This window comes from Rattus norvegicus, chromosome 3 (genome assembly GCF_021556685.1).
Source record: "Rattus norvegicus strain SHRSP/BbbUtx chromosome 3, alternate assembly SHRSP_T2T, whole genome shotgun sequence".
Taxonomy (NCBI): domain Eukaryota; kingdom Metazoa; phylum Chordata; class Mammalia; order Rodentia; family Muridae; genus Rattus; species Rattus norvegicus.
In genome coordinates this window covers 106,574,923-106,587,142 of record NC_141536.1, presented here as the reverse complement: position 1 = coordinate 106,587,142, position 12,220 = coordinate 106,574,923, and the positions used below count along the sequence as shown (strand labels likewise).

Genomic DNA, 12,220 nt, shown 5'->3' with positions numbered 1-12,220 from the left:
TTTGGGGTTTTGTTTTGTGTGTGTTGTATTTTGTTTTGTTTGAAATGGGCATTAGTGTATCCCTGGCTGGCCTGGAACTAGATATGTAGCCACGGGTGATCTTGCACTTGTGATCTTGCTTCTCCCTCCCAGGGGTATAACAGTGCACCTGCTTTGTACAGGTTAGGGTGGGACCAGAGTGTCACGCATACTAGACCAGCATTCCACCAACTGAGCTACATTCCCAGCCACACTAATCCCACCCAGCACTTTGGAGGCAGAAGCAGGCAGATTTCTGTGAGTTCAAGGCCACCCAGGGGTGTAAGTGAGCCCTATTTCAAAACCAACCAAACAAAACAAAGCCCTTACTAGCTCTAGTTTGCTCGTATATGTGTCTGCTCACTAACACTGGCTTTCAAAGGGGTGAGAACTTTAGTCCACAAGCCTCTTCTTTCTTCCTTAGAGATCATTCTCCCTGAGTGACTTCCTCATCTGCCTTAGACCTACTCCATCTTCAGTCAGCATCTTACCTTGACACTGACACCGGGCTTTTGCTGCAGTTTATATCCATAGGATGCTGAGCACTGCCTAGTTTTTAACATCTTATATGAATATTATCATTTTATATTCATCTTTTTGTTGTTTATTTGTATGTATCTATCGATCGATTGATCTATCTATCGGGATAAAGGTAACTCTGTAACTTAGGCTCGCCTCAAATTTGTAGCAATCCTCCTGCCTCCACCTCTTAAGTGGTAGGATCTTGCATATGACACACCATGTCTGACATTATATTCATCTCTGAAACTAATTTCTGCCCAACACTTCCATGTTTATGAAGGGTAGGGTTTTTCTTTTTAAGTTTTGTTTAAATAATTTTTGATGTATATATCTGAGTGGTTTCTTGTATGTAAGTCTGTGCACCATATGAAGTGCCCATGGAAGCCAGAGGAGGATGTCAGATATCCTAGAACTGGAGTTTTAGGCAGTTATTAGATGACATGTGAATGCTAGGAACCAAGCCAGGTCCCCTGGAAGAGCAGCCAGTGCTCTTAGCTACTGAGCCATCTCTCTAGCAACCTACCCACAAAGGTTGCTGCCGCTACTGCTGCTGCTGCAAAGATTCGCCTGTGTCGATAGGTGGAGATCTAGTTAATTCTTTTTGCTGTCTGGTGTTTGTTATCTAAATAAACCAAGCTTGGCTTTTAAAAGCATCTACAGTAAGCAGGGCACCGTGTTAAATTACATGGGAGCATTGTATTATTCTCTAGACTTTGAGTTTGAAACTACTAGAAATGGAAGGGAACAAGGAAAACAGGCTAGGAAGGCAGCAGGGGAGGTGAGTGCTTAGCTAGTGGGCTAAATGAGACTGTCACTCTGCAGCTGAGCAGCCTGAGGTCAAAATAGCCTTTGGTGCTGGCCTCCCTGTGTGCCTCTCTTGGGAACACACTTCCTTGGATGAGATGGCTGACAGTCTTGATTTGGAACACATTGGTAGGTGGCCAAATACACTCAGTGGAATTTGTTGTGGCCCTGACCATTTTAAAAAAGAAATTGGCAATGACCATATTCTGTATGACATATTTTAAAAATAGTTTATAAACACACTTAAGCTATAAATAGTCCACATGATAAATATCAATCACAACTTTTCCCAGACAGCCCTTGACCTCCTCAACACTTTATAAACTTGGACTAAAAGACCGTCCTCTATTCCCACGCTTACCAGACACCCTGGAAACTGCAGGTAGCCACCAAGCTTCTTCCTTCTTCATCTCAGATGTTTTCTGAAAAGTGAGACTTGTCCAAAGAGCAGGCCTGTAGCCCGTGGTCTTCAGTATCAGGACTAGAGGTCAGTTCTGTCACCTATCCAAAGACCTGTGCTGGGTAAAGTCAGAGTCGTGAGTGTTAAGTGAATTTGCCCAAACGGGATGCTTCATCAGACTGACCAGAGACCCCATTCTGTTCCTTTCCTAGGAAGGGTGCTAGGTCCCCAGTTTTGACAATATACATCTAGCCCAGGGCACCTCACGTGAAATGATTTTCAGGTCATAGGCTCTGCTGCCTCAGATTCAGCCCTCTTTACTGGAGCTTTCCCATACTTATACCATCCCCCAAAGTGGTCAGCACACTAACAGACACTTTCCTCCACCCAGGGTATGACTTCTGCCAGGTCTTACAGTGGTTTGCCGAGAGGGTTGACAGGATCATCCTGCTCTTTGATGCTCACAAATTGGACATCTCAGATGAGTTCTCAGAGGCGATCAAAGCCTTCCGGGGCCAGGATGACAAAATCCGAGTGGTACTGAACAAGGCTGACCAAGTGGACACACAGCAGCTGATGCGAGTCTATGGGGCCCTCATGTGGTCTCTGGGTAAGGTCATCAACACACCCGAAGTACTTCGAGTCTACATTGGCTCCTTTTGGGCACAGCCTCTGCAGAATACAGACAACCGCCGGCTCTTTGAGGCTGAAGCACAGGACCTCTTCAGAGACATCCAGAGCCTGCCCCAGAAGGCTGCAGTGCGCAAACTCAATGACCTCATCAAGCGAGCAAGGTTGGCCAAAGTAAGCATGAAATGACAGACCGGGCACTGGGTTGGTATTGCATTACTCTGCTAGCTCTTGTAAGGATGGACGTCAGAGGAGGGGATGTGATTGGTGGACACCTTAATCTCAGCACTTGGGCAGCAGAAGCTGGTGGATCTTTGAGTTTCAAGGCCAGCTTTGTCTTCATAGGAGTTCTAGGCCAGCCAGGACTACACAGTGAGACCTTGTCCAAAACAAACAAGCAAACAAATACCACTATAATCTTGCTGTACCTTTAACCCCAACATTCAAGAGACAAAGGCAGGGGGACCTCTATGAGTTTGAGAATAACCAGGGCTGTACTGAAACCCTCCCTGTAAACAAACAAACTAAACTAAAAAAAGCAGAGGAACATAGCCTTGGGATCAGGATCATGCTCTGTCCCAGTCTGTAGTCTCAGGCAGGGACTGAGACTTTGAAGCCTGGTTTTGAATCTGAAACCTGGAGCCAACAAGAGCCTTTCACAAGCAGTGCTTGTGTGATTCTGTGTGACACAGCACTGAGCACAGCGTCTGGGCACAGGGTAGGATCAGCCAGTGCAGTAGATACAAGGGAGCTGTCATGGTAGCATTGTGGTAGGATGACGAGATCTCAACTGACCCAGTATAGAAGAGGTGGCATTGCCAGAGCCAGTGGGATCCTAAGAGGTCACCGCTAGACACTGTATTTAAGGGTAGAACCAGAACTACCTAGAAGTTGGGGGTGGGGGGAAGCAGGCCAGATCCATCCAGCCTCATTCTGCCTATGCCCATGCTCGTAACTCACTGTAAGCCCTTATAACAAAGGCACCTCGGCCTCATAACTGAGCCTCCTGGCAGACCCTGGAATATGTACCCATGATATGTATGTGTGAGTATATAAGTAAGTGGTGGTCTGCTGACCCCCAGAGGTGGCAGAGTCAATACTGCAATGTCTCTGAAGAAAGAAAAGCAGACCACTCCTAAGAGTATAGAGGTAAGGAGTTCTTTAGAAAGTGTGTGTATGTTTCATACAATTGTGCTCTACTTCTGGAAGCATCCTCAGGGCTGTTAGACAGTATGGGGTCTGACCTGGTTGATCATCAGAAGTAGCCAAGGGTTTTAACCAATGAAATTTCCAGGCCCTCCCCCATAGCTATTGATCTTGGTTGTGTATGTGTAGACATATGAGGAAGTAGACTTCTCAGGTATCCTTATGATCAGCTGCGTCTGAGATCCAGAGGACAAACTGACTCCCTAATTTTTCAGAGACAAGGTAAGATAAGTAATTTCTCCAGACTCCCCTAGCCTATTAGTATAGAAGCTAGGACTAAACCCAGTCTCCCAGCTGTTAAGTCTAGCTTTCTGCCTGGGCCCATCACCTGGCTTGCACCAGGACACAGACTGTTCCATGTCTACTGGAGCTTAGTCAGGAAGTAGAGCCAACTCCCCTTCTCTTGGTCTTCTAGTGTAAAACAAAACAAAAAAAAAGTCAAGGGAAGGAAGTCACCCCCTGCATCCTGACTTCTGGTCAGGCCTGGTTACACTGTGACAGCCTTCTGGAGTCTAGTACAGCCTTGGTTCATTTAATGGTCACAGACATGGCATGCCCAGGCCAGAGCTGAAAAGTTGGTCTGTGGAGGGGGAGGCTCAGAGCACCCTTGTTACAGCGTGAGGAACTGTACTGAGGAAGGAATGGGTACTTGCACATATGGCACTCGGCGGATGATGCCTAGATGCCTCTCTAAGGGAAACAGGAATGGCTCTCCAGAGGGCCACACGCCTTCCAGCACCTCATTTCTCCTCAGAGCTATCTTTCTTCTCTTGCCAAGTGTGCACACTCCTAAGAGACCTGCCTCTAGCTTCCACTGCCCCATGCACATGTACCACAAGCTCCTGATTCCCTTGCTTACACCCCAGGGCATGCATACACTTCCTCCCTATGTCACCAAACTAATCCGAGGACAGGGTGCTGTGAGTCACATGTCCTTTCTTCCTGGTATAAGCTACTTCCTTCAGAATTCTAAGCCACATTGTTCCAGTCCTGCAAGGCATTGCTCTAACTAGTTTGTGAAGCCACTTACCTGCCTCTCTCCTAAAAAGCCCACTACCGGGGCTGGGGATTTAGCTCAGTGGTAGAGCGCTTACCTAGGAAGCACAAGGCCCTGGGTTCGGTCCCCAGCTCCGAAAAAAAGAACCAAAAAATAAAATAAAATAAAATAAAGCCCACTACCCTGGACTGGTGGTAGAAGGTCTGTCTGGCTTTATCTGTTCAGTGACCCTTTGGCACATGGTATTTCTCTTTTCCAACTATTACAAATGCATTTAACCTTCAGAGCATATAAAGTCTAAGTTATCTCTTTGCTATTGTGTTTGTTTGTTTTTCAAGACAAGATTTCTCTGACTATCTCTGATAGCCCTGACTATCCTAGAACTTGCTCTTTAGACCAGGCTGGCCGGGAACTTAAGAGATTTACCTGCCTCCCAGGTTATGGGATTAAAGGCATGCACCACCACTGCCACCACACACCAAGCTCACCTAAATTATTTTCTAGCCAAAGCTAGTAGCTCCTGTGGACTGCAAATTTCATGGAATTTAGTATCCATGGACATTTAAAATTTGCCAGTCAGTACTGAAGGGTAGTGACTGCAGGTGCAGCTGTATTCAGTCATAAAAGGGAAAGAATGGGGTGTGGTGGAGCACCCCTTTGATCCCAGCACTTAGGAGGCAGAGGCAAGCAGATCTCTGAGTTCAAGGCCAGGCTGGTCTATAAAGCAAGTCCCAGGACAGCCAGGGCTACACAGAGAAACCCTGTCTTGAAAAAACAAAAGGAAAGGAAGAGAAAGAGGAAGAGGAAGGAGGAAGGGAGGGAGGGAAGGGAGAGAGAGTATGAGAATAAATATGAATATGAATATGGAGCTGGGTGAAATGCCAAGTACCACAGCCTGTAGTGGCCCCCTGTCATTCCTGAGCATTTGGCCCTCAGAGCAGACCAGCATGGCCTAGATTAGTGAGGCACAAAATGCCTCTGTGTTCTGACACTGAATAATGAAAACCTTGTGCAGATGTAGGGGCGGATAGTCAAACTTGCTGAGCTTACTTATGGGAAAAGAAATAGCATATTCTTTTCTTCCTAAGAATAGTGTCTGGCTTGTTCCTTTTCAGAGGAAAATGTTTGAGGCACAGCTTCTTCCATCACCAGCTCCACAGGGCCGTTTGCACGTGACATGTCGCAATCCCAGCTGAGCATCGGGACAGGAAACTGCCTGGGCTGGAGAAGAAGCAGAACTGTACACAGTGACCTTAGCCCTTACATAGCACATGCAGTGGGTGCTCTGTTCTTAAAGAGGCCAGGGGCAGGCTGGGGATGAAGCTCAGCAGGAGAACAGTCCCCTAGTGTCCTCAAGGCCCTGGCTTCTGTCCCTAGCATGGGGGAAAAGAAGAAAAAAGTCTGTACACAGGGGTCAGACTAAGGGGTAGGAAAATGCTGGATCAGATAGCATGCGTAAGTGCCCTGTGGCTGCTTTACTGTAGGCTGAGTGACATAAATAAATTCTCTCATAGTCTACAAACCAGAAGTCCAAAATCAAGGTATTAGTAAATCTACACATCCTCCGATGATGCCTATGCTCTTCTCCCGGCTTCTTTGGGGGTCTGAGGCTCATGTTTTTATTTTATTCACTTACAGTGATGTGCGATTTTAATAATACAAACAAAAAGCCTAGAAGTTAGGTAATTTTGCTGTTTTTCTATTTGTATGTTGTCAATACTGTCTTCAAAGGAACAGATCCTCACGTGGTCTGGGTGAGCCTTCTGTCCTCACCTTTCATCAGGTGGGGAGGCAGCCTGCCAGAAGTCTGTTTGCTCAGAGATGCAGGCAGAGCTTACTGCATGGGTCTTCAGAGTAAGCTATCTTAGGAACCCCAAATACAGGTTTGGGAAATAAATTTAGTTTTATTCATGTATAAACATGTGCAGATCTCAGACTTCTGTACGGGATAGATGAGCAAAGCCAAAAGTGAGTCAAGTTCATGGTTAGACCCCCATCCTGCACAGGGTTAGGAAAGGCCCCCAGCTCGTTTGGAAATTCTCACTCAACAAGAGAAGAAAGCAGCTTTTGAGGAAGGAGCGGGTGAGGACGAGGAGAGCTCAGTGACTCTCAGGGTCACTACAGTTCTGTGGAATTTACTTTACTCTCCAAAGGTGTGGCCTCCTCTTAGTCACATGTAACACTCAGGGCCTGGCTTTCCTGTCTGCACTGTCAAATTCCTTTTTGGAGAAGTTAGGCATTCTGTAGCTTATCAGATTGATACACGTCGAAGTGTGTGAGCGTCCCTGTGTGGTGTGTGGTGATGAGCCCATAAATGCTTATCCACTGCAAGGCTTTAAAAATAGCTCCCTCCCTGCTGGGCTTTGTGGATGTCAGTGCTCACGACCATATATGGAAACCTGTTTCTCTGAAGGCTGACCTCAGATGCCTCTAAAGGCCCCCCAAATCCTCCTTCAGCCTGTTAGAATCCCATGTGTTATTGGTACCAGCTACAGTCTGAATAACAAGCCCTTGTTCAACAGGACTTGGCTGCGTCTCTCAGTCTCACATATTTTCACCTAAAAAATTATCTTTTGGGTCTCTGGTTTATTATTGAACTTTTTTTAGCAGAAGCAGGTGAGAAATAGGTCTCACTCGGTAACTTAGACTGACCTGGAACATACTGTGTAGCTCAGGCTGGCCTCAACCTATGGCGGTCCTGTCTCAGTGCTTTAAGGGCCGAGATTACAAAGGTGAATTACCATTCCCATAATTAACTGAAAAAAATTATTACCGTAAGTTCACAAACAATCTGAGCAGAGATACTTCAGATAGTTTGTTGTCAGTGTGTGGTGTGACATCATGCATATGCAAAGTACACGTGTGTGTGTTCAGAACCAAAGTCGCCATGTAGTCACACAGTACTACAGGGGCAAGTGAGAAGTACCTCAGATTTATTACAAGCTTGATTGTGAGTTAATTTCTGATTGTGCATTCAGAAAGCTTTAATTGTTGCCAGTTTTCTTTTAAGTAGCCCCAACATTCAGTTAAGCAGCCACTGTTTAAGAAGCTGGTCCCTAAGCCATAGTCATACAGCCCAACATGTGTACATCTTCAGGTGGCCTGTGTACACTGCATGTACTTGCCCTGCTGTTGGAATCCTCTTGGCCCCACCCAGTGTGCACACACACCAAAGGCTCTCAGCCAAGCAGTGGCGCATATCTACTCACTCTCTCCAATTTCCTCCTTCTCTAAGAGTCTAGAGAAGTCTGTTTTCCTTAGTAGCATTTTCCATTCTATGCAGTTATTGTGTAAGTCACTGCTCAGGGTTTTACTTTTATCCTTTACTATCTTAGTTATTTATTTGGCATCGGAATTACTCTGTAGATTTGAAATTCTGTAAAGAAAACTTTTGTAATGAGCACAACTGAGGGAAGGGAGTGACAGGCCAGTCCTCTGCTGCGGAGATTGCGCTCCCTTAGGGGGTTGGAGACCTTTCCTTTCATGTATCTGGGTTTCCTCCCCAGAGAGAGCGTTTCCATCAGCCTGGTCACAGGCGACTGGTCTCATACAGAAGCCACTTAGTGCCACCTGTGAAGACGTCAGCATTCTGCCCATTGAGGCATGCCCAGTGATCATTCTTACTTGGTTGTTCACAGAGCACTCTTCCTGTGTACATGAACCACTCACTGTCAAACTCCACTTTAACCTCCTGGTGCCTGCAGGCCACAGGTGAAACTTTCTCTTCATTTTCTGGTTAGTCACTGTGGAGATTGTTTCTACTAGAGGTCTGCACTTCCTGCCCAGACACCAGGACCACTACACAAGCGGGTACAGTCCGCTGCCCTTTCTTGGGATCAACTTGGAGACACAATCCCTAGGACGGTCTCTGTGCAGCTTTACCTCCCACCACCTGGTTCTCGGTCAAGTGTCATACTGTCCACCATTATTCTGTCTTCTCTGACCCTGGAGGGCCATTTGTTCAAGCATTAGGTCAGCAAAGCCTCACCATGAATCCTCCAGTGGCTCCTAATGTCTGCTGAGCAAGGTCTGGACGCAGCCCACCTCCCACCTCTGGATCATGTGCACACCAACCCAAATACTCACCCAGCTTGTTAGCACCCTCTCCCGCTGTACTCACTGTATCTCCTACTGATCTTCACAGATCTAACTCAGACGTCACCTCTTCTCTTGCCCTGTCATCTCATATACCTTATCTGTCACATCCTGCCTCCCAGTGTCTTTCTGGGCCTTCCCCCTTACCCAGCCTTTAATGTCGGGCTTCTCTCTGCTTATCCTCCCTATGTAGTCTCAGCATATCTGCTCCCTCTGGCTACTCCTTAAGAGCTCTCAGATTACCTGGTGCAGGCCACTCTGGAGTTCTGGAAGTACATTCCAGCCGCCCTTAGGCTCCTGGCTCCTATATCCTGGCTCCTCACCTTCTGTTGTGGTTGAGGAACCAAAGTTCTACATGGAATGGGGTCTCATTTGTCTCTTCTCTAAAGGATGATGTGCTCACCTGACATATCCCCTCAGGTCCACGCCTACATCATCAGCTACCTGAAGAAGGAAATGCCCAGTATGTTTGGAAAAGAAAATAAGAAGCGAGAACTTATCTTCAGACTTCCAGAAATCTATGTTCAGCTGCAGCGAGAATACCAGATTTCTGCAGGGGACTTCCCTGAGGTCAAGGCCATGCAGGTACTGGGAGATCTATAACAGGGTCACAAGAAAGTTGTAGGATCTACAATTCCTTCCCACGTTGCCTAGGTGGTTACATCTGCACAGGCTCGCAGTCCCTTTCTCTATAGAGCACATGATGTAAACTCAGGTGCCTGCAGCCATGTCAGCTGTTTGTCGCCTCATGTCTAGTAGAGATGTGGGTTCCCAAAGTATGTCTACAAGGAGAATGATTCCGCAGTTGCCGAGTGGGAGCTCGTTAGGGTCCTGTGGGTCAAGGAATATTGAAGAATGTATGGCATGCCTATGTGGGGTAGGGCTGTCTAGCCCAGGAGTCACTGTCCTGTGGGAATATGAACCCAATAGTCAAAAGAAGCTAAAGTCTAGAGCTGTATGTAAATCACCATTCAAACTTGGCCTCAATTTTTTTCTTTTTTTTTTTTTTTTTCTTTTTTTCGGAGCTGGGGATCAAACCTAGGGCCTTGCGCGTGCTAGACAAGCGCTCTACCTCTGAGCTAAATCCCCAACCCCTTTTTCAATTTTTAAGAAACTGCTAGGTAGACTAAATATAGGTTTTGCCCTGAGACCAACTGCTGTGTTACTCCACGACACAAGAATGGCTAAGTGGGTGCATGGCTAAAGTTGGGGCTTACTTCCCCACTGGCCTCAGAGGGAGATGAGGAAGAAGGGAGTGGGCAAAACAAAGGTGAGGTCAGCTGTGATACATGAAGTGCTGACATGGCGGGTGCCGGGGAGAGGATGAAACTCACTGTTCTGGTGGCAGCTCTTTATGTTTGCAGTAAGGTGAGTGCTTCTGCTATGATCTGGTCAGGGGATCTAGTCAAAGCCTCCCCTCCCCCCTTCAACCTCCCTCCCACTACCCCTCCCCCAAAGCCACTGCTCTTCAGGCCTCCCAGGCTATCAACTGAACACAGCATAACAAGATGTGATAAGACCAGGCACAAACCCTCATATCAAGGCTGGACTAGACAACCAAGTAGGAGGGAATTGTTTTATGACAAATACAGAGATATACTTTTTCTTTCTAGCAATAAAATGGGTGTTCTGTTCAGAAGAGGAATTTCCTTTTTTCTGGCCACAAGATGGCTAACTTGAGGTCAGGCCATTAGTCTTTTCCCAGAGACAACTTCTTTTTTTTCCTTTGAGACAGTGTTCCTGTTGGCTTGGAACTCACAGAGCTCTGCCTGCCTCTGCCTCTTAGTGCTAATTAAAGGTGTGCGCCCTCACTGCCCAGCTGAAACTTTTTCTTTACACCTTAGGTTATGCCCTGCACTCCATGGCCCAACTGCAGAACAGTTGTTCCCTTGAACCCTTCATAAGGGAACTTGAGTTTGGAAGGGAACTTACCATCTTGCTTTAAATGAAAATTATGAAGAAATACCCCCCGAGTATCATGGTACCACACATATGTGCTCATTAGCTGCTGTTACACTGCCCAAACCACTGCTCTAAGGCCCTGTAGCTCTACCCAGCCCCTCTGAGCCTCTCACATGGCCCCATGGGTTCCCATGGTCTCACATGGGTTCCCATGACAGAGACAGACTCTGAACCTGTATCTGTTAGTGAAAATTAATCCGGGCTCATCTTGATCAAAAGACACCCAGTTCTTCCAGAGCTGGGACAAAGGACAATCCCTGGGGAAGGAAGAGTTAGGGAAACCAGAGTCTCGGGAGCAGCCACAGTCCATTCAGCTGAGAGCGGGTGAGTCTAAGCCTATGCTGATAATCCCATGGTCAGGAATAACCTTCCTCTTGTTGTGGTGACCCCCAACCATAAAATTATTTCATTAACATCTGATATACAGGATAGCTGATGTGCGACCCCCAAAGGGACTCTAGCTCACAGGTTGGGAACTGCTGCTCTCGAATGTAGAAGATGCTCAGGAAATACATGCTGAGCGTGCTCCTTCCCTGAGGCATTGAGATCTACGGTCCTCAGCAACAGGCATTCAGCTGACACCAACTGTGTGTGAGTTCGAGATAAGAGACTGACGTTTGGAAACAACACAAACTGGGCATATGTCGGGGCCATGAGGGTGGTTCAGCACAGCTGACTGTAGGTCTATGCCCTCCTGGTCAGTGGTGGCACACACCTTGAATCCCAGCACTGAGGCAGGATATCTGTGTGTTAAGAGGCCAACCTGGTCTACAGAGCAGGTTCCAGGACAGCCAGGAATACACAGAAAAACCCTGGAGAGAGAGCCCCCTAGTCAGGGGGTCTCAGGTCTGTTACACTGAATCAAGTGTGTGTTTTGGTCCCCTTGGTGCCAGGACAGGCAATCTGGCCCATTACACAGTGACTGTCCTGGCACTTGAGAACACTAGAAACACCTTGCTGTTACTTACTGCTCAGTTGGCTTGAAGAATTTGATGCCCGTGTGAATGAGTTGCAATGTCTGAACAGCAGAGGGCAGCAGAGCCATCATCATCTCCCTTGCTCTGCCCTCACATTCTTGAAAACTGCTGGAACAGTTTTCAACTGACAGTAATAGCTTGTCCTCCATATCTGTGCTCAGGTCTGCACAAGGACGAGAGAGGACAGTCTGGGCAGACATGGCTGTGGCTTCCTAGTCATTCCTGCAATTGTGGCCGTTTGCCCTTTGTTTCTGCATCCAGCTGCCATCGGAATCCTTGTCCTCTGCAGGTTGCTAGACTGTTTGGGCAGACATAATCCCCACATGTCTGTTTGCCAGACACAGGTACCCTGTGTGCTCAGGACTGAGACTCAGTCCCCAAGGATGGGGTAGGTGTCCCTGCACCCAGGGGAATTCAGACTACTTACCCAGCAGCAACGGAATGTTATGTAGGCAGGCCTACATCCCTCCTCCACAGCTGGCCATTTGTGCTCTCGCTGTGGCACTGTCAGCAGAAGGCCTGAGTACTGGCAGCACTGTTGGTGCTGAGGGTGGAAATGATTAGAATTCTGTGGCCCTAATCAGCCAGTGAGCACGCAGGACCTAGAAA

General features: G+C 47.3%; 1 protein-coding gene across 1 annotated transcript in view; it reads left to right on the top strand.

Annotated features, from left to right (window-relative positions):
- The window catches only part of Ehd4 (EH-domain containing 4), a 63,794-nt gene that overhangs the window by 47,220 nt on the left and 4,354 nt on the right, over positions 1-12,220 (top strand). Inside the window, exons 4-5 of the mRNA NM_139324.2 lie at positions 2,136-2,548; positions 9,093-9,257. Of these exons, the coding sequence (NP_647540.1) occupies positions 2,136-2,548; positions 9,093-9,257 (578 nt within the window). The remainder of the gene's footprint in view (positions 1-2,135; positions 2,549-9,092; positions 9,258-12,220) is intronic.